Source organism: Scardinius erythrophthalmus (assembly GCF_964197995.2).
Source record: "Scardinius erythrophthalmus genome assembly, chromosome: 16".
Lineage (NCBI taxonomy): Eukaryota > Metazoa > Chordata > Actinopteri > Cypriniformes > Leuciscidae > Scardinius > Scardinius erythrophthalmus.
Window position 1 is genome coordinate 17,056,133 of NC_138236.1, and position 22,813 is coordinate 17,078,945.

The 22,813-nt window shown below is 37.6% G+C and overlaps 1 protein-coding gene across 8 annotated transcripts in view; it reads left to right on the forward strand.

The window, feature by feature from the left end:
* arhgef1 (Rho guanine nucleotide exchange factor (GEF) 1) overlaps positions 1-22,813 on the forward strand; it is a 51,503-nt gene that overhangs the window by 13,488 nt on the left and 15,202 nt on the right. For 3 of the 8 annotated variants that reach the window (XM_081388748.1, XM_081388749.1, XM_081388753.1), the window contains exons 2-13: positions 1,527-1,591; positions 6,760-6,840; positions 7,156-7,269; positions 7,970-8,068; positions 9,450-9,492; positions 9,597-9,702; positions 9,883-10,023; positions 16,655-16,684; positions 18,314-18,431; positions 18,557-18,611; positions 18,923-18,955; positions 20,250-20,426. In XM_081388748.1, the coding sequence (XP_081244874.1) occupies positions 1,565-1,591; positions 6,760-6,840; positions 7,156-7,269; positions 7,970-8,068; positions 9,450-9,492; positions 9,597-9,702; positions 9,883-10,023; positions 16,655-16,684; positions 18,314-18,431; positions 18,557-18,611; positions 18,923-18,955; positions 20,250-20,426 (1,024 nt within the window). In that variant the 5' untranslated portion in view covers positions 1,527-1,564. Of the gene's footprint in view, positions 1-1,526; positions 1,592-6,759; positions 6,841-7,155; positions 7,270-7,969; positions 8,069-9,449; positions 9,493-9,596; positions 9,703-9,882; positions 10,024-16,430; positions 16,578-16,654; positions 16,685-18,313; positions 18,432-18,556; positions 18,612-18,922; positions 18,956-20,249; positions 20,427-22,813 lie in introns of those variants that run through there. The other 5 variants (XM_081388750.1, XM_081388754.1, XM_081388751.1 and 2 more) reach the window with 3 other exon arrangements.

Sequence of the window (22,813 nt, forward strand, 5' to 3'; positions counted from 1 at the left end):
TGTCACGAAGAGAGAGAGAAAGCATCTTCACTAGCCGCACTTTATACGCTTTCCATGAATTGGATACAAAATAGAGCCTGAAACCATTTTTTTGGAATATTTTATTTTCTAAATTCAAAATGTCTAAATAGTTTTTAGTTATTTTAGTTTTTATTTTAGTCTAAATAGCTTCATTTATTTATAATTTTTGCAATCATTTAGCAATAAACACTTTGCTTCAAAATGAAACGAACAGAATCTCTTAATTAGCCTAGATTTAAAAAATATTTGTAGTTTTTTGCTACAATAATTTGAATGTCAGTTGAATAGATCAAAAATGGTTTTGTTTTTGTATTATTTTAATGTATTTTGTATTATTTTAATTGTTAGATAGGTCAACATAGTAGATAGTGAAAAGGTCAAAACCCCTGATGTGGGACAGGCCAAAATTGGCTGGGGTTCACAGACGTTTGATGTATTGCACACTACCTACTTTTCATACTAGATTAATTTTAAATGTGATAATAGTTCATCTAACATTTTTAATAGTTCTCACTATAAATGAAAACACAGTTGTGCTTTAAAACAATAATGGGGCACCAAAGTATACCCTATTTGTGGGGGAAAAAAAGTGCCATAAATCTTTTCACTTTTCTCCTTTATGTGTCATACACTTGTCTGTGTTTGTCCCTCCTTGTCTTTTTCCTTTGTTTGATGCTCTCTGTTACTCTGAACATGACTTTTGCAGACAGGTTGACAAAAAATGTCTCTGATCGTTTCCTGAGGAAATTACACCCACTTCCTCCCTCTCTCTCTCTCTCAGTCTCTCTCTCTCTCGTCTCTTTATGCTTGCCTGCACTGTAGACGCAGCGCTTTGGAAAGCTTTGAAGATCTCAGAGACTTGGCTGATTAAAGCAGCTGATAAAACCCAAACACAAACACCGCTCCATTAGCAGTTATTTTAGGCTTTTGCTATCGCACTGATTCAGTGCAGAGGACAAGGCCATTGTCCCAACAGCTGTATACGGTAGTCTGGTATGCAAAGACTTCCCCCTGTTATCTGCTTTTTTTTGTCTGAAAGTTGGTGCACTTTCACTGCGAAACTCAATGCAGTACAGTAGCCTAATGCCGGTATTGATGCTCATTGAGATTAGATCATAAGAAGCCTTTGTTTTATATTTGAGAATGAGTAGACAAACACATTGGCAGGACACTGAGCAGCAGTCAAGATCTTGTGTCTATTATTCTGAAGGCGGATAAGGAAAGCAACACAGCAAACTGAACTATAGATCTTTTGACCACTGAAAAATGAAGTCACTGTTTTTCATTCAAAACCCTGCTCATTGATAGACCGTATCTAGCTCTAGTTCTTCCACATCAGTCTATCTGTTATTGATGTATTGGCTGATCCTGATGCTGTTGTTCTTCACCCTGTATAGTTGTATCAGATGGCCAAATCTGCTTTGCACGTGGCAGTATGTTTGTATGTGCTCCACTTTGTGTTGTACTTTGCCGTTCTAGCCTTTCATGATGTCTTGTCTTTGCAGGACCTCGGATTACCAGTGTTGGTGCAAACTACGACAGCATGGATTATGAAGACGCCCAAAATGGGGTTCGTTTCCATTCGTTCCTGATGTTTTTTAAGTGGCCTGCATCTGATTTGATAACAGAGATGGCATAATCAGTTTCCACCATTATTACCGAAACAATGGACTATGCATCTCATGATTGACTACACAGATATTGATCCATTTGTACATGAAAAGAATATCATTGAAGGGGCAGTGAAAGAGTTTTTATTTGTGATATTAGATCTAATTTGCATCAGATTATGGACAATGAATACACTCAAATACAAAGGCATACACTGTCTGACATTACAGCTGCCGAGACGCAAATGTTTCTGGATGCTTAATAAAATCAGGAATGTGCTGTAGTAGGTGGGGCGGCACAGCTGACTCTTCTCTGAGTGTCTTGTGCAATGAGTTATACTCCTCCATATTCTTACCAGCCTGAAGGGGGTCTGACCTTTCTGAGGGGGTTTAGCAGAGTCTGGGAAGTACAATGGTAAAGTCCTAAACATAGCAGTCTAGCAAAAATAAGGGAGTCCCTCTCTGTAGTGAAGCTTACTAGTGTTGTAAAAAGTACCGACTTCGGTATCAAGTCGTTTTTGTAAGCGCTCGGTGCAACATGTTTTTGAAGCGCTGATCATTTTAGCCAATCACAGACATATCCGATAAGCGTGTGAGCACAATGAGCAATCAGAGGTGTTTACGATTCTGCTCAACAGCGCTTAAAGCGTCACATTTTTTTAAAATGTCAGTACTGACTTGGTACCAATACAAAATCTTACTTAAGGTTACATTGCTACACCAGTAGAGGGCAACAAGTGGCGGCTTTATGATTGAGTCACTGAATCATTCATTCAACCGATTTGTTCAAAAACACTGATTCATCCAGGAACGAAAAAAACACTACTGGGGTGTTGCTCTGACTTGAGCAAATGTTGATCCTGCATTTTTTTAATTTTTTTTATTCTCTCTCTCTCTCTCTCTCTCTCTCTCTCTCTCTCTCTCTCTCTCTCTCTCTCTCTCTCTCTCTCTCTCTCTCTCTCTCTCTCTCTCTCTCTCTCTCTCTCTCTCTCTCTCTCTCTCTCTCTCTCTCTCTCTCTCTCTCTCTCTCTCTCTCTCTCTCTCTCTCTCTCTCTCTCTCTCTCTCTCTCTCTGCTTAAAGGGGAAGTTCACCCGAAAATGTACATTCTGTAATCATTATTGTTCCAAACCAGTATGACTTTCTTCTGATACAGGTCATGCAGGTTTGGAACGGCATATGGGTGAGTAAATGATGACAGAATGTTTTTTGGGGAAACTATCCGTTTAAATGTTTAGTAAACGGCAACGCATGCACATTTTATCTGCGATTAAAATGTTTACACAAAGAAAACATTTGCTCTGTTTGTGCTTGCAGTATCACAATTGCTTTTTTGTTTCTACTGAAGTAAACACTGTTAGTCTGTTGAATTGCTGGAGTTTGACTTGTACAGGGATTTTCAGCCTCTTTCCACTGAGTTATTATTGCACAACAGCGACAGAGGAAATTTGTCCTTAACAACTCACAGTAGAACACTGTTACATTTACAGCCATTGGCCACATGCATTGGTCCCATTTATGGAATATTCCCCTGATTCAATTTAGTTTCTTATCAACAGGTGGAAATAGAAATATGATTACAGTTTAGCCTCTTTTTACTTTTGTGAATTAATGAGCTTCATTTAGGTGGTAGAGTAAGAGTATGAATATTAATTCACTCTCTTCCATGTTTAAATGTTCTGCTTGGCTCCCTGAGTTCTGGTTCACCACATGAATCTTTTAATTTAGCCTTAAGTCAGAATATTTGTGGCAGCTACTTAAAGGGGCTATATGTAGTTTTCAGCGGCCTCTAGCGGTGATGTTTCAGATTGCAACCAATACGTTTACAATGCTTTGTAGTAATGTTAGCTTACCTGTCCAATAGGATGAAAGCCAACTCCGGGTCTGTTTTTGATTCAAAAGCCCTGCCGATGTTGATCCGTGTTTTCGTCCGAAGTTGATCCGATTCACGTTTGGCCTGACGAGCTTCAGCAGATAAAACTTTTTTTTTGTTTTTTATCATTATGTGGAGTTTGTGTTGGAGTCTGTGTTGTGCTGGGAGCAGGTCGTTTCTTAGTGTTAGCAGACTCCATGTCATAAGTTGCAGTGTCGTCGCTGTTGAGTGCAAAGTCAGTAGACGAGGCGAGAGGCTCGGGAGCGCACATGCAGGTCTCAGTCACGTCACTGGATTTTGTGGTAAATCCGACCCAGAGCCTTCACATAGAAATAGGAAGGTGATAGCGAAACCCGCCAAGTGGATCATTTTAATGTGAGATTACAACAACCCCTTCACACACAGGCAAAAAAAAAAAAGGATTAATTATGACCGCCGCTAGCGTAGCTAGCGAAAGCGGTAATATAGGGATTGTCAAAGGTTTTTTTTTTTTTTTTTCGTCACCTTACTGAATTTTTCGTCAACGATACCAGGGACACCGAAGCACCGGGGAACATGAAATTTCGAACAAAAAAATTTGTTTGGTCCCCGGGGCCACTCCCCCCCCCCCCCCCGCGCTGGGGCCCCCGTACCAAAAAAATGCAGTTTTTCCTAAATAACTACCTGAACCGTGGCACTGAGGATGAAGAATTTTTTTATGGTATGTTGGTCTACTAGACTTTTACGGAAAAATTTCGTTTGGTCCCCGGGGGCCACTCCCCCCCCGCGCTGGGCCCCCCCAAACCCAAAAAAATGCATTTTTTCCTAAATAACTACCTGAACCGTGGCACCGAGGATGAAGAAATTTTTATGGTCTGTAGGTCTACTAGACTTTTAAGGAAAAATTTCGTTTGGTCCCCGGGGGCCACTTCCCCCCCCCTGCGCTGGGGCCTCCGTAAATTTTTCGTCAACGATACCAGGGACACCGAAAACACCGGAGAACATGATATTTGATGGGCATGTAGCCCCACTAGACTTCTACGGAAAAATTTCGTTTGGTCCCCGGGGGCCACCCCCCCCCCCCAACCCAAAAAAATGCAGTTTTTCCTAAATAACTACCTGAACCGTGGCACCGAGGATGAAGAAATTTTTATGGTATGTTGCTCTTAAGGGCCCACATCAACCTAGCCCATAATCACTCATTTGTGATTTGCGCCCCTCACATAAAAAATGAAAATGCAATATTATTCTGCTTTTATCGCCCCTATCTTCAGTGGAGATGTTCAGAACTGCACCATATTTCATGTGTATGATTAACTTGACATCCTCTGGGGGTATCCTCTGCTAAGCTTTGTAGAATTTCATCCATGGGGGGGTATAAAATAAATTCATTTATGTGCACATTTAGTGACTGTACACTCATCGGCCTGTAGATGGTGCTGTTGAGCGAAGGGTTGCTGGTTTAGGATGATACTGTCACACACACACATGCAGGAATACAAACAAACGCAAGCATGCACACACACTGACATCCATACGCACAGACACACACCCATACACACACATACAAATCCACATGCACAGACACACACACACACACACAAACACACACGCGCACACATGTACGCACACACACACACACACAGACACACACATACACACACACACACACACACACACACACAGACAGACATGCACATACTATTACTTTTTTTAGGTATATACATAAACATAGGATGAAAGCCAACTCCGGGTCTGTTTTTGATTCAAAAGCCCTGCCGATGTTGATCCTTGTTTTCGTCCGAAGTTGATCCGATTCACGTTTGGCCTGACGAGCTTCAGCAGATAAAACTTTTTTTTTGTTTTTTATCATTATGTGGAGTTTGTGTTGGAGTCTGTGTTGTGCTGGGAGCAGGTCGTTTCTTAGTGTTAGCAGACTCCATGTCATAAGTTGCAGTGTCGTCGCTGTTGAGTGCAAAGTCAGTAGACGAGGCGAGAGGCTCGGGAGCGCACATGCAGGTCTCAGTCACGTCACTGGATTTTGCGGTAAATCCGACCCAGAGCCTTCACATAGAAATAGGAAGGTGATAGCGAAACCCGCCAAGTGGATCATTTTAATGTGAGATTACAACAACCCCTTCACACACAGGCAAAAAAAAAAGGATTAATTATGACCGCCGCTAGCGTAGCTAGCGAAAGCGGTAATATAGGGATTGTCAAAGTTTTTTTTTTTTTTTTTTTCGTCACCTTACTGAATTTTTCGTCAACGATACCAGGGACACCGAAGCACCGGGGAACATGAAATTTCGAACAAAAAAATTGTGCCCCTCACATAAAAAATGAAAATGCAATATTATTCTGCTTTTATCGCCCCTATCTTCAGTGGAGATGTTCAGAACTGCACCATATTTCATGTGTATGATTAACTTGACATCCTCTGGGGGTATCCTCTGCTAAGCTTTGTAGAATTTCATCCATGGGGGGGTATAAAATAAATTCATTTATGTGCACATTTAGTGACTGTACACTCATCGGCCTGTAGATGGTGCTGTTGAGCGAAGGGTTGCTGGTTTAGGATGATACTATCACACACACACATGCAGGAATACAAACAAATGCAAGCATGCACACACACTGACATCCATACGCACAGACACACACCCATACACACACATACAAATCCACATGCACAGACACACACACACACACACACACAAACACACACGCGCACACATGTATGCATGTACATAAATGTACATAAACACACAATACAGCCAAATTACTCCACGTCATATATTTTTGTGGAAAGCCAGTGCAGGCCTGAGCGGCGGTCATATTTTGTACCGCGATGCGGTACATCTAGTTTTAGTAGAAAAACTACACATAGAAGAATAGTGTTTTCAATTCTTCTCCTTTAATTAGAAATCAACTCATAATGGCAGTATAATGTTACACACAGTATGTAACATTTGTTAAGGGCTTTGTTTTTAGTCATTTTTATAGTGTGGAGGGAACTGTTCTATATTAGTATTGTGTAGATGGCCACAATACATTATTTTACTTCCTTACCAACACTTCATCTTCTTTATTAAAAGTGTTCTATATTTTAACCGGGCCATCCTTTTATTTTTGAGTCCTGTAGTTAAAATTCAGTCTACTAATATTAAAAAATTTAAAATAAATCATACAAAGATTAACACCCCTTAGGATTTTTTTTGTGCTGTTTTTTTTTTTTTTTAAGATTATTTCTGTTAAATCTCATCTTTCTCTCTCCACAGCGCGGAGGTGCTCAGAGTTCGAATCCAGCCATGAATATAATTGGAGCAGAGGATGAAGACTTTGAGAATGATGAGCAACCTGTGAGTGAAACATTAGCTCAGAACTAGTAGTTCTTTTAGTATATTTGAGGTTAATCAATGCATTAAATTGATCAACACCGCATAATAAAATGTATTAAAATAGAAAAGTTATTTTCAATTGTAATGATATTTCACAGTATTACTAATTTTACTCTATTTTGGAAGAAATAAATGCAGCCTTTGTGAGCATAAGAAACTTCTTTCAAAAACTTTAAAAAATCTTACCAAACTGTAGTGTATATTTATTTATTTATTTATACATGTTTGTTTTTAATTTCTTTTTTTTTATATGCATGTAATCACTTTTCTTCTCAGATGGTGGATGATCAGTGCAGTCATTTTAACAGTATTGAACTGTTGAAGTCCAGGCCCACCCACCTGCTGGTCTTCATTCATCATGTCATGCTACAGTTTGACTGTGCTCCTGTGGTGAGAAATTACAGAATGTGTGCCAGTTTATTTTGGTCAGTTCGCATGCATGCGCTTGCTTTAGTACAGTATGTGAGGCTCTGTGTGTTTCTTACACTATCTCTTGTTCAGCTATGAATGATGTGTGTGTTTAGGGGGTGAGGGTGTCATGTATGTATTAGTATTCAGAAGCCCTTTTCATGTGATTTAAAGCATGAGTATTTCTTCCTTTGTTTGGCATGCAGCCAATGTGATCTACCCGAGGTACCGTCTCCCAAAACCAAATCCTTCATCTTTTCATTTAACCTCAAAACTGTTCAGATAGGATACATCTCACAGATGCTAATGTTCAGACGAATAATCTAAATTAGTTGGAGCAGGAGTAAGATGGACATCTTACCCAATATTGTTTTCCTTTTGTGGACCTATAATGTATTATTGAGTTAGACCAGTTATGTTTGGTTTCAAATCCAGCAGGTACTATGTTGTGTTCATTAATTTTAGATTGGCCCATTTGTCCCTGTCATTCCTCCTGATACTCTTTTCTCACTGCTCTAAAAAAACTCAACTGCCTCTCCATCCAGTCAATAGTCCACGTATAGGTTAACATAGCACACATCACTATCCCTCTTTTTTTTGGTGTCTACATCTGTCAGTTTTGGTATTCTTGTTTTTCTTTAATCTCCCACCTTCATTCTCTCTCTCTTTTCCCCTGTTCTAGCTATGCTACCTTCATGCTGACCTCTTCAAGAACTTCGGTGCCAAAGACACAAAGAAGCACTTTGGGGAATTCTACAACACTTTCCTTGAAAAAGGAGCGGTATGTGAACAAGAAGAGTTCTAGACATTCAGCTGTCAAGTTTGTTTATCTCTTTACAAGTTTTCCTCTTTGTTCTGTCACAATTTTCAGTCTGCCCTCGTTTTACTGTCTCTGTTTTTGTTAGACTCCCTAAAGGAAACCTGGGGAATATTTTTGAAGGGGTATTTTATTTATCACACAGATGATCTGCTGTTCGTCAATCTTGTCTTTGAGCTTGTTGTCTTTCAAAGTGAAGAAATGGTTTTTGCTCATTGTTTTCTGAAATAGGCAGATTAACATAAACTTATACATGGAACATAAAAAAAAATACAAGTGGAGCAAAAACAAGAAAATTGGAAAAAAAATTCTGATGAAATTAGAAAAATGCAGAATGGTAGTTTGCACATAACCATCACTTGTCCGTGTCATTCCTTGTCATTTATTTTTTATTTTTTTTATTTTGTAACTCCATAAACTTTTAATTATTATAAGGTCAGAAAACAGCATGATTCATAGTTATAAAATTATTCACAAAAAGCTGTTTAAAATGATTTTTGGCTATTAAATTTGTATCATCATATGGCTTGTATTACATTAAAGTGACTGAAATCTTTGTCTAACTTGGCAGTAAGCATTTAGAGTGATTTTATTTATTTTTTCAAGTGGGTTTTATTTTGCAGTAAAATAAATAAATGACTGGTCTGGAGTGCTTCTTAATTTCATCAATGGTATAAGTGAATTTTTATGGTTCTTTATGACTATATTTTGAATACCTCTAATAAAGTCATTAGAGATAGACTATATTAGAGTATGTTACCCAGTTCTTTTTTAATTTCTTATGATACTGTATATCAGGTCATTTCTCTGCTCATCTGTTTCTCCCCAAATCCATCTTTGATTAGACTTCATTTTTTGTCTTTGTCCGTTTCCCCATTCTGTCTGCATATCCCTTCTGTCCAATGTAACATTTTTCTCTGTGTGTTATTTATCCTTATTTTAGACATGTTCTCCTTTTCTGTCTCATCTTAGTGTTTGTCCTACCCTAACTTCCTGTTTGGGTCATGGGAATGACCTCCTCTGATGAATGTTGAACTTGTTTTTTTAGTTTTTTTTTTTTCATGTTTCATTTTTAAGTTGTCCTTTTTTCTATTCATATATAATCTCTTTGCACAATTCTTTGAGTTGACATGAAGGCTGTTGACATGTGGAATCTGGTTATTTATATTGTTGTGACCTCTGGTGGTTTTGTGCTGAATTACAGTCTACACTGAAGGACAAAAACATCAACTTTAAGTTTTATAATTAATATAATGCAATCTCTTGCCAATATAACAAATCCTTACGATTGGATTTAGATTGGAAATAACATATTTTCTCTCTTTTCATTCCTTCTCTCTTCCAGATTCTCAAAGTATCAGTGCCAAATAACTTAGCATCTGAACTGGGTAAGGCCTTCACCAGTAAAAATAAAAGCACTTGTTTATATGTTTATATTGTTTTATTGCTGTAGTTTCATTAAATCCATTCGCCCCTCTGTCTCTTCCTTCAGATCGCTTGCGTCCAGAAATTTGCAGCGAAGACCAACAAAGACGTTATGTTCTTGAAGTGAAGTTCACGCAGAGTATAGAGATACACCGGCAGCTGGAAGACTTTAGGTGAGTCAGTGACCAGTGAGTGAATTTCAAAATAAAGTGAACCTGGAGCACTTTGCATTCATGATGCACAGTATATTTACCTAGAAGATAAAAAGCAAAAAAAAAAGTCAGGCTCTGATAACAAGTGTTCATCTATCCCTGTTGCTCCAGTAGCATACTTGTCTTTGTTTCCATCATTAGGCAGAAGAGGATGATGGGAATGACTCCCAATGAGCATGAACTAAGTGACGTGGAATCCCATCGTCCCACCGATCGCATCCCAATGGAGATGAAGGAGAAGGCTGTAGCTGAATCCTTGTTGGAAAAGATGGTTGATGCCAAGTAAGAGCTGTCAATAATAATAATAATGATCTTATTTTATTCAACAAATGGTTTTATAGTTGTGCTTAAATTGTGACCAGTGTAGAATTTTTGAGCCATAGATTTCAGTGAGATTGTTATACCATGAAACAGAAACTCAGTTTCTTAGTCATTATCTATTCCATTAATTGTGCAGCCCTACTAGTATTTGTATTTATGCATCCCTAGTTTTGGTGGAATTATCCCATATGTTATGATCAGTTTACAAGAGTGTCTGTTTTCTTGGTCTTGTCTGAAACGCAGAGCCAGACCTTTACTTTTTGCTGCCCTCCGTAGTGCCTAACCTATGATCCAATCCTAATTTCGGACTGTCTGCTGTGTGATTTTTATGTTGCCCTGCTGAGTCAAACACCATCTATGCAGTGGGAAAGAGGATCATTTGCCACAAACAGTTCTCTCTCTCGATTCGCTTTGACAGAATACAGCTATTGTCAAATCTGCATTCACGGCGGATCAGAACCCCCGAGTCTCTGTCGATATTCACTCACCGGCTGCTAACTGATGCCTATTGAATGTGTCGCACTGCACAGGATCTTCTTGCTGCTGGGCTGTTTGACCCCTTGCAGTGAATTCTATAATAGTCGTATCAGAATTCACTTCACTCACTGTTGTGCTAGATATGCAATTCAATTAACTCAGAAGACCAGCTGACGTATCCATTGAAGTTTCATTCACGGCTCTAAAATAGTTCTTTTGTTGTGGGTTAGGGCCTTTCTTCTTTGCAGTTGAGTCACCTTTTGAAAATGTAAGGCAAAAAGTTAAAGGGATGCTTGCCTAAAATGAACGTGATTGAAACCAATATGATTTTTTTTGCCTTTTGTGGAACATAAAAGGAGATATTTAGCACAATGATCAGGCTGCTCTTTTCCAAAAAAGTGCTGAACAATAAGTGTAGTATATATGATTTGTGCACTATATTTCTAGTCTTCATAAAGAGATTCACAGTATATCGGTACCATATTGCTTATCTGCTGATATTGCAGATTTTTTAAAAAGAAATGTATTTGGTATTTGGTCAACATTGGATTAACTGTGCTCAGTTTCCCTATTGTTTTTTATACTGTATTATGTTTTGATGCCTAAATTTACTTTTAAAAAGATTTTTTTTTATCATTTAAAAGTTTAGGGTCAGTATTTTGTTTTTTTTTAAAAAGAAATTAAAGGGGTCATATTGTGCTTTTTCAACTTTAGTTAGTGTGTAATGTTGCTGTTTGAGCATAAAAAAGATCTGCAAGGTTACAAATGTTCAAAGTCCACTCCAAAGGGAAATATTTTATTTAACAGAATTCACTTTCCAAGAACTATAACAAATGACTCGTTTGGACTACAACACGTTTTTTCCAGGCTTTGTGAAGTCGCAATGTTACTAATTAAAAATAATCTCTGCCCACGGAATACGCAAAAAAGGGGTTGAGGCCTGGTTGAGCAGCTGCTGTGTCAAAGAGACGCCACAACTCATTTGTTTGACCTTCCTAAGGCTGACGAACTTCGAGTGGTTTAAATTTATTTTTAACACTGTTCCTGAACCTTATAATTCCAACGTGTATTTGTGCGCTGCACATTTTACGGAGAACAGTTTCCAGAACCACAATGCAGGCTACGCAAAAAAGCTTCTCCTAAAATGGAGCAGTTCCCACTTTGTCAGGACAATCTCTTGTAAATATGTCTTATTATTTGTAGTTGCATTTTCTATTAACAGTTCCAATTATAAGTGTTATGTTGTTGCCAGTGTTGGGGTAGTTACTCAAAAAAAGTAATTAGTTACTAGTTACTTCTGTAAATTGTAATGAGATTACTTTACTAGTTACTGCATTTGAAAAGTAACTTCACTACTTATTACTTTACTTTCCCATTTCTTAATTTACCCTGTAGATACGGACAAACATCATAGTCCTATCATCACTTAGCCTGTCCAAATAGTGTTTATAAATGTAGCCTATACAAAATGGCATGTAAAACCATATGAAAGAATAATATCCATGTCTGCACAAAGAAATATGCCTCACTGTAAAATCCACAAACAACAGGATAAAGGACAAATGTCTGCGGTGGTAGACACATAATCAGGGCTGGACTGGGACAAAAAAAAAAAAATCGGCATTTTGGCCATAATAATAATAGCACACTAATAGACATATATTGTAAAACAAATGCACTGAAAAATAAAGGAAACTTTCATAATTAGTTTTGTACTAATTTCTATACTTGAAAGAGATATAAGCACATAATCTTTTATTTTGACGGAAAACATGGTTTACAAACGCGTCTCATTAAATTTATAGTAAATTACGGTAATCGTCAACTATGCAGATGTGGAAATAATGTGTTACTGGGTAATGGGTTCCTACACTCATGACATTCCATACACAAAAGTTAAATATATTTGAAATATATTTTCAGAGTATATTTTAGAATATATTCAAATATTTCAAAGTGGCCCAATAAATATATTTCACACTTAACATCATATATTTTAGTTGTATTTCAGAATATATTTCAATGTATTTGGAATATATGCCACATATATTTTGACACTTTTGGGGATCCATACAGAAAAAAAGTACATTGAAATATATTCCGAAATATAACAAAAATATATGATGTTAAGTGTGAAATATATTTATTGGGCCAATTTCAAATATTTGCATATATTCCAAAATATACTCTGAAAATATATTTCAAATATATTTATCTTTTGTGTATGGGATAGCCTAAGTGTTTTGAAAGTAACTGTTAGTTCTGCTTACCGCAGGCTCTACACTTTCTCATCTCTGTCCTGATCCTCCTCACTATCCTCATCATCAGCCACAGGAGCTGATGAAGGTCATGCTGCTGCAGAAAACATTTTGACACATTTTACAGCATCTGCTTGAAGGGCCTGTGTCTATTTTTCACGCTATTTCTCTGCACATTCCTTGCGTTTCTTCTCCATCTCTCAGACTATTTTGACAGATACACACTGACACACGTGCACGCTCGATCAAAGCCCAAAGGGGGAGGTGTTTAAAGATGTGATTGGACCAGCCCAGTGTCAATCAAGAAAAGATCCAATGGGCCACGGTGTTTCATGGACCGGTCAGCTATCAGGAAAAAAAAAAACTGACACAGACTTTTTTAACTAATGCATTACACCGGCACGCACTTACTTAACCCAGCGCCACCAATTAAGCAAAACGAATGGGCCGCCGATGTACGAGTTTTATGGTCCGTTAAGAAGAAGAAGAAAAAAGAAGAGTCGACCCAAAAGGCACGTCCGCCCACTGGGAATCTCCCGGTAGTCCCGATAGCCAGTACTTGCTGCCTGGGCATACAAAGTGCATTTCACGCGAATATTTTTGTCCTTTCGAGCAATAAACTGAAAGTGATGTGAATATTGCCACTGGCCGAACCCCCCTGTCTCCGTCTCCATTTCCCGCTCCCCTTCGCACCAGCAGCTACGTCATTTAAATCGATCTCTATGACAACGGTGCACGCGCGCACACACACACATACACAGACATGCACGCAGCACAAACAGATCAGAGCTTTACACGCAGGCAAAAATGGCTTGGGTAACGCAGGAAAGCGCGTTCCTATAGTCTAGTAAAGTAGTGTAGTTACCGATATTTTTAGTGTAATGCGTTACTTTATTTCGTTACCCAAAAAAGTAATATCGTTACTGTAATTCGTTACTTTGTAACTCGTTACCCCCAACACTGGTTGTTGCTACGCTGTAAACAGAAGGCAAAGCTTTGCCTTACATCAGTGTTGATGTATACTGAAGCTTTTGTAAGCTCTCGCTTTTGCAAGGCTGTTCACCGCCCCTTAGTAAAATTAACCTTGGTTTTGCGATCGATGACTGTTTCTATTATCATACTTTTCCGACAAATATCATGATTAAATGGTGTATAGCATCATATGTAAAATGTATAAGAAAATTACAACAACAAAAAAACATACCACTCTGAAACATCCTGTGAAATCCGTGCTTGCAAAGTCCATGCATGAAATCCTTTCTGGATGATCCTCTTCTTTGTTAACATTCTTAAGTCTGAATCACGTTTGAATTGGTTTTGAAATTGACGCCATCCTTGATATTTACACTTCAGCAGATGAAACATTTACCGAACATGCGCTTACAAGCGGTGCCAGTCACAACACACAGGGCAAGCTAACCAATCATTGATAACTAAACGGTGCGTTCGAGACAGACTGGGGAGAGAGGTGCTGTAATAATGTGAAAAATAATGTGTTTTTTAAATGATCAAGCATGAAAGCATACTAGTACACCCCAAAAACGAAATCAAGACTTTGTAAAAGGACATAATAGGACCCCTTTAACACTTGTATTCAGCAATGACACATTTAAATGGATCAAAAGTGACCGATGTAATGTTACAAATGATTACTATTTCAAATAAATAAATCTCAGTGACCCCAAACTTTCAAATGGTAATGTATGTACAATGTTGTTGTTTTCATATATGTAGTTCGGGACTACATTGTACACATGCTCCACAGGATAAACCTTTCATTAGAGGGATCTTTGTGGTTCTTTTACTGTACAGTGTGCAGTGAGTGCCAGATTTTCCCTGCTGGCTTTTATTGTGCAGAAATAATGATCGGAATTCAGATTGGCAGAGTGTGCAGCAGAGCCGAAAGGCTCAGCAGTCTCCTCCTGTCTCACTTCCTGCATGGGGGTCCTCACTACCGTGGGGTGTAATATATTAATGCCTACAAACCCACATTTTCCCTTTAATGTGAATCTGCTGCACTCATCGACCCTTTGATCCCTGCCAATTAAAGCACCCAAGTTTCTTTGCTTAAAGGAACAGTTCACCTTAAACTGCATCCTTGCTGAATAAACCCCAGACTGACCCCAAACTTTTGAGCGGTAGTGTATAAGATTTAATTCATAGTTTAGCTTTTTATTGTGTCTTGTAGTTAAAATCATTACACAAACCTCAAGGACACAAAACACTTCTGGCTTCATTTTGTTTCAAGCATGTCTGAATATAAAGACTAGAGAGTAAGATAATGATTCAGTAACTGCTCATTTAAGGATTCATCAAATTGAATCAAAGCGAACATTTGTGAATCTTTTTGGGTGGCTCATTAAAATAACTTTTAGGAGTCATTTCTCTTTGGTCATGAATCCACACTAGTCGCTCTCTGAGTGCAGATAGACAGAAAGACATATTTTCCTGACATTATATTGCATACATTTTGCAGTCTTTATATCCTAAGGTTCAATTCAGACTCCAATCAACTCTGGTAAAAATAAAAAATATTTTACTGCTCAGCAATTGTGAATCCTGCAATGTGGTATGAATGCTCTGCCTAGTCACACCCTTTATTTCTATAAAAAAATGCACCATTTGACTGTACATGTTACTGATTCTGCCCCCAAAAAAGAGAAAAGAAACTGTTGCAAACAGAAAGGAAGTGGTAGAGAGATGATGGTGTCAGAAGTGCCACGCTGGCAGGAAGTCTCTGCATTCTGGCTCTCTGCCAGAGAGAAATATAGAAAGAGGGATGAGACAGGGGTCAAGTTTGAGGCCGGCAGAGGGAGGAAAACACTGCGAAGGACAAAAGCCGGTTTGCAGAACCGAAAGAGACAGAATAGTTAATGTATACCAAAACCACCAGGGTAAAGTGATGTTGTAAAGGCACTGGGGAAAAAAATGTATGTAAAACATTGTCTCTTACTCATTCAGTGGCATTATTAGAGACATAATGTGTCCTCAGAGACTTCACACAGATTATTTTAATGTCTAGTCTCAATATGGCTATTCAGTCTTCATATTCACTCACACAATCGTCCTCTGTTCTCTCAAACACTGTCTGCTTCCTCTCGCACAGTTTTTCTTTTTTTTTATCCCTCATTCATTCTCCTCCGTCAGTATAACAGTAATGACCTCACTTACAGAGGCTCTTATTGGCTGCACTTTTAATCTGAGAGGCGGATCAAGGTTTTTGATTGGCCAGACGCTGGGGATTCCTTATCGCACTCCTCCTTTTATATTATAATAGGAAAACACGAGGATCTGATTTCCATGTTCTTGCATGCTTGTTGCATCAGACAAAAACACAGTTAAATAGTAAGTTCCGTGGATGGGGCACTTAGATTGCTCGTGGACATTGCTGTAGGACAGTCTCAGTGCCTTAGGAGAGTGCCATCGTAGTGCTTGTAGTTTAAGGAGATAGCGTAGCTCAGACTTCTAGACATCTAGTTTTGCAAGAGATTGTTTCACTGAACTTTTTATTTTTGCATAATTTTGTCTATCAAATATTTGCCTGGATTGCAATTTTTGATGCAGCACTATTTTTTTACATCTTTTTTTTTATTTTAGTTTTCTTTTTATTTCATTTGCAAGTGACAGAATATGTTCATTAGTTTGATTTCTACAAACAATACAACAGTTACTGTCATTTTGGGTCAGGGAAAGTGTGAACGCTTCAGATTCCACCGTCCTAAAACAGAGTTAAAATCCAGTCGAGAACGAGGAAGAAAAAATGTTTCTTAACTTTAAACGGTGAGTTCTTTTAACCAGCGTTGTGCTGCATTTTTCCTTTGATATCCCTCTAATTATTTCTGTTTCGCTTTTTGCAGCCCTTCAATTGTTGCCGACAAGGACAAAGGGTGAGTTGTCTTTTTCTTCTTCTTTTTTCCGCAGTAGTCATTTGCATGGTTTGACTGGTTTGAGGTTTTGTCATTTCTTTTATGTGGTTGTAAAAGTTTATATTCACTTTTCTGTAGAGGTAATCCATATTTTGTCCAACTGAAAATTGTTTTAAGGGAATGTTTTCATGAAAATATTAGTCATTTCTTGAAGTTAAGGTAGATTGGTTGTTTTGAGTTTATTTAAAAAAAAAAATTGGTGCATTTATTAAAAAAAATAAATAAAAAAAAATAACACGGTTGAAGTTAGCGCATAGTGTGTCCATAAGAGCAGCTGTTGGTCATGCCATTGGTCAATTTAGTCATGCACAGATGTGTCACGTAATCCATGTGTACATGAGACAATGGACATTCTCATGTGCACAGTCTCCACCTCCAGACTTCTGTCCCCCTCCCCTTTTCAGCACTCCTTCCCCTCCCTCTTCTCTTTCTCCCCCTTCACTGGAGATTCTGCTGCTTTTTTAGAGTGATGGAAAGGGTTTGATGCCAATTAAAGATCTCCCCTGAGGTACTTGGACAACTTCATAGTATGCTACGGGGGTTGCATTGACAAGTCACTGATCACATAATTTCAGTTGCACTTTGCCAATATATGGCAACAGTCAAACTTGGGAAAATACTTTGATCTACATACAGCGGCTTACTATTCATATTTTACTATTACTGTTAATATTTTAAATAAATGCTGCTCTTTTGATTGTTCTAGTCATTAAGGAGTCCTGAAAAAATATATATTATGGTTTCCACAAAAATATGATGATAAGAATAATTTTTTTTTTTTTAGCACCAAATCAGCATATTAGATTTGTTTTGTGAAGGATCATGTGTGAATCTCAAGACTGGAGTTATGGCTGTTGAAAACTTAGCTTTGCCATCACAGGAAAAAACGTCTGAGATGGTTCTTGGTTTTTTTAGAAAACCAACATTTTGCGAACCAACCTGAAACATAAAGGGTGACAAAAACCATAAGTGTCATAGTGCCAAAATTACATTGTTGAAGTGGTTCTTACAACACATTAAACTATAAAGCGACTTTTTAAATATTTTAGGACTCTCTATAACCATTTCTGGGGCCGGTTACAGCTTTTACGTAAATGGGCACTAAGTTGCAAATTACGCACTACTAAATATTTTTCCATTGCATTATTAAACTTAGTTGAAGCGTAACTTTACATATAAACTAAATTTTAGTTCATATGTAAATAAAGCCTCTGATCAGGAGGAATTGTTGGAATAAAATAGCAGACAGATTGAACTGCATAAATAAGTTCTTGTTTTACCTGACAGACTTCAATTCTTTAGACATATACGATAATTCTGACATTTACACTCGTTTACATTTTAGGAAAGAGAACATTATGTGAATAGATTTCTTTGTTAGCGGCTCATCAACACAAACTCGTCCTACAGCGCGCCGCTGTGTGCATCTGTCCCATTGGTCTTTGTTGTGCATGTCAAATAAAATCAGTCATAATCAATAAATGTCATTTCTTATGTTTTTTTGTATTGGTACTTATTTATTTATCCTAATTAATTTCGTTTCAAATACAGTTTCTGAATATTATTTACATTTAAAATATGTTCCTTCAGTAACTCCATCTTTGGAGCAGTGGCGTTCTATATGAAGCACCTTGGCGTCAAGACAAGAGCACTTGACAACAAGAAGACTAAGTCAGGATGGCGACCGTCTGTCCCTTCTGTGTTAAAGGTTTGATTACATACTCAATAGTTCATTAACATAATATAAATTCCTATATTTGTGACTGTATCGACTGTATTTGTTTTATCTGTATCGAATGTCTAATTGTATTTATTTCTGTTTGTGTTGAACAGCCATGGGGAACCAGCAAACCCACCAGAAACCTAGGGAAACTACCTACATTCTCCCGTATGTACTACACAGAATCCCTTCATTCCCCTTCCTTTGAACACACGCCCTACTTACATCACACTCTCATTGACCAAACCTGTATTATTTCACTGCGCACATCGATTTCCATTCTGCCATTTACACTAATTACCCATTTCATCTCAGACACCTGCTAAGATAATTGAAATCAATGTGCACAAAAACAAGACACTTCTGTTGTTTATATTATGAGAAACATTCTGCATATATTGATTAAAATACCTGCAATATCAACATTTTTTGTAAAATTTAAAGAAACTTGTTTGTGTTGCTATGTTTTCCTCTTGCAGATGATGGTAAGCAAACTAGATTGGACTTTGAAGGTATTATGGTCTGTTCTCTTTGTGTAGATCCTCTATTCTCGGATGGTACATTCCCTTGCTAATCAAATCTAATGCATGTTTGCATGTTCCACTTCAAACACATGGGTTTGTCTGTAGTTTCCGTTTCTTTATCCATCCATGTAGCAAATCTGATATGGTTTTCTGGTTGAGATGACTTTGTTTGATCGAAAAAAGTGTTCTTTAAAGTGGCCCTATTATGCTATTTTAAAGGTTCCTAATTTTGTTTCGGAGGTCTTCAACAACAGGCATCAAAGGTCAAAAAACACTTATTTGTCTCATAATATACATTTCACATCACCACATTTTTCCGTGATTCTCAAACGACTCATCCGAAGATTCAGGCACTCTAAAACCCTCCTTTCCGCGAGCCTACTCTGCTCTGATTGGCCAGATGGCACAGTCTGTTGTGATTGGTCTACCGCTTACAGCGTGTATCTGAAATGAAACGTCCATTACCTTAACTGAATTTCAGCTACGTAGGCTTTCCAAAGCTCAGCGATTTTCACACTGTAAGGACAGTAAAAATGGGGTTGATTTTACCATATCAATCCAAACGCGAGGCAGATGATGAAACATCTATGAAAGAACTAGTTAATCAATCATACTTACAGTTTGTGATTCTGAGGAGCAATTTGGTCCAAATAAAGTGGGTACTGTCCCATCTTTAATGGATAAGCATTTTGTAAATCCCATTTAGACCTCACAGAGATTTGAGAAGCAATCGTCAAAAGGTTATACTGCTGTGGTAATTTCAACCACTGACTCTTTACATCTTCAATTCTTTCTTTTGGGAGACAATAACTTTATTTATCGTGCACTTTCGACTTTGCAGACCGTTTACATTCACAGACAGCTATATTACACACTGACTACATGAAAGGCAATATTCGAAAAAGCATAATAGGGGCACTTTAATGCTTGCTTACAAATCTTTTCATGATCCTACCATTACAATATTCTAAGGGTGATGTATTCATCAATGGATTATACTTTGTTTTCATGTGTGATGTTTGTCTGTGTTTGGTTTCTCCTTTTGATTTCTTTCCTATTCTTTTTGTGATTTTTGGGCTTGGCGGACCCTGAAAACCGCTTTTCCCAATGAATGACTAACACTGTTGGATCAAACTCCAGATTGCCCCCTTCCCCTTCATCTAGTTGTCATGTTTTCTTGTTAGAACCACACAATGATCATGTCCATGTTTAATAATAGTTTATAATCGCACATGATTAATGTGCTGCTCTCATTTCTCTCTCTCACTTTCTCTTGGTCTAGTAAAGCCAGTCAAACCAGTTGCCACTCCTCATCGACCGTCCATAAGTGATGGCAACACCACTCCAGGGCGAAAAGCTGGTGTGGCAGGGTCAGGTAGCACCCATGGCTCGGAGAGCAGTGAAGAGTCGGCCATCAGCGTCAGTGTGACTCCCAGCCCCGACTCTCAAAGTGACACAGGTGAGGATCAGAAAATGTCTCATGCATGTTTTTGATTTATGCACATTGGACATCTGGGAAATCAACAAACATGGTATGTTTGAGTCATCTGGGAATATAAAGGTATATGAAAACAATTCATACAAATCTATGCTGCCACCATACTTTTTCATTGATGCACAGGTATTAAAAGTGTGGCTGATACAGGTAAGCTGTTAAAGGTAGGCTAGGCAATTGTGGAGAGGCTAGCGATTGAAAGTTAGCTTTGAAAGCATGAGATCCCACCTTCCCTTCAGAGCGTCTCCAAAGCCACGCCTCCTTCAAAACACATGAACGCACACAACAGATTCTGCAAAGCGTCATGGGAGACGGTGTTAAATAACCTCATGTCTCAAAGCACATAACATTACAATAATAATGAACATAAACAACTTACAGAGCTCTTATTTACCACCTGACTGCTGCAGATTAATTTCAGTGTTGATAGTGTTGACATAGACACGCATAAGTCCGACAACAGCTCAGAGTAGAACATCACAGGTTTCCATCTTGTAATAACGGTTACTACATGGCGTGAACGCAGCATAAGCTCATTGTTTTGGTTCAGGAGGAACTGTAAAAGTCGACTGCTGTTTGTTTGTGGTACTCAGTAACTGTGCATACTACTCTGCATAGCTTTAAGGAATGTGCTGATGACGTGTGCTGTCTGCGTGAACAGGGTGTTCAAAGGTATGGAAATACATATGTTGACAGGCAGGTAGGACATTGAATCATTGCATTCGGACTGGACAATTTTTTTGGTCCTGAGACTTCCACAGTAGATGGAACATGCGTAGATATGTACATGTTTTAATATTTAGACCACTTTTTTTTTTTTATTGATTGCTATCATGATGTGAAGAGTTTCAACCAGTATAACAAAGTGTTTATAAAACAAATTGCCTACCTTACCTTTAATTATTTTCATATTCTATACTATTTTGTCTAAATAAAAAAATAAAAAACACAAACTAAAAACATTTTAAATGCTACATTCAAATTTATAAGCATTATAATATACAGTATAAAAAAAAGTTTTTGTTTTGAGATTTGTTTTAAGATTGTGTGTTATTAAAGAGGCTATATGTAGAATTCAAAATATAAGTTTAGGTGTTTTGGCGACACCGGTGGTCGTTAAGTGAACTGCATCCAGCAACTTTTTGCTTGTGCTTGCACTCATGCACATGTGATGTACAAATGACTGAACGTGATTCATGGCCCCATATACTCGAGTATATATATATACAGTATATATATATATTTTTTTTTTCTTTCTCATTCTTCTCTTAGAAAAAAGAAAAGTTGGAAATACCTTTGCAGTGAAATACTGTTAAAAAACATCCCAAACGCCATCCATGCTGCTGACAGCATGTTTAGATGAATATGTAAATATTTTCTGTGTGCTTTCCTCTCAATAACAAAATAAACGCACAACAAAGATGACAGCGGTGAGAAAGTAGCAGTTAAGAAAGCATCTGATCATAGCGATGTGGATGTGTTTGCACCAGCTCTGCGTCTGCATCATGTCAACAGATGAGGTTATTACAATTTCACTGTTATGATAGTTTGACTATGAAGTACATTTTCACCTATCCATCTTTTTCCTACACCCCATGACACTTTGCACGATTATGGGATTAACTTCTGTTAAACCGTAAACAATCAAGAACAGTTTTGCTCTTTGAACACAACAATACACATTTTCAAAAATTGGGTATAATGAGATATTATTCTGCTCAACCATTGAACATTAAAAGGACATTTAAAAGTGTAAAAACATTAACAAATTACTACAACAAATCATGAATAATCTCAAAATTATTTCCCCAGCAATATTACAGAAATGTTAAATACCAAAAATAGGATACATTGGAACAACTGATAATTGGTAACTGATAACCAATAATTGTAACACTAAGTGATATTATTTCAAAGTGATTTCCGTCATTTTGACAGATAACAAACATTGTATTTAACTGCTTTAGAAACATTTCATTAAACACTGCTAATAGGGATTAGAAGTAAAAAAAGAGAGACAGTTACATTTTAAAGCTTGTGTGAAAACAAGCCTGGAAAGAGATGTGACGATTCGGGGACAAAACAAGAGATTCTTAGTGCATTCCAGTAAATCATTCAAGGGATGTATATTATAAGTTAAATGGGAAGAACAGACCACAAATGTGCAGTAAAATGTTGTCTTTTTTTTTTTAGTGTTACAGCGGAATAAAAAGGGAACTAAGAAAACAAACAGGAAGAAAAAAATGCGCCGACTGAAAAGAGCTCTTGCCATAGATATTCTTGTTATACCATGTCAAATTAAAATACCAAGTGTTACGTTATTCTTCTGACGTCTGAAAATAGAAAATGAA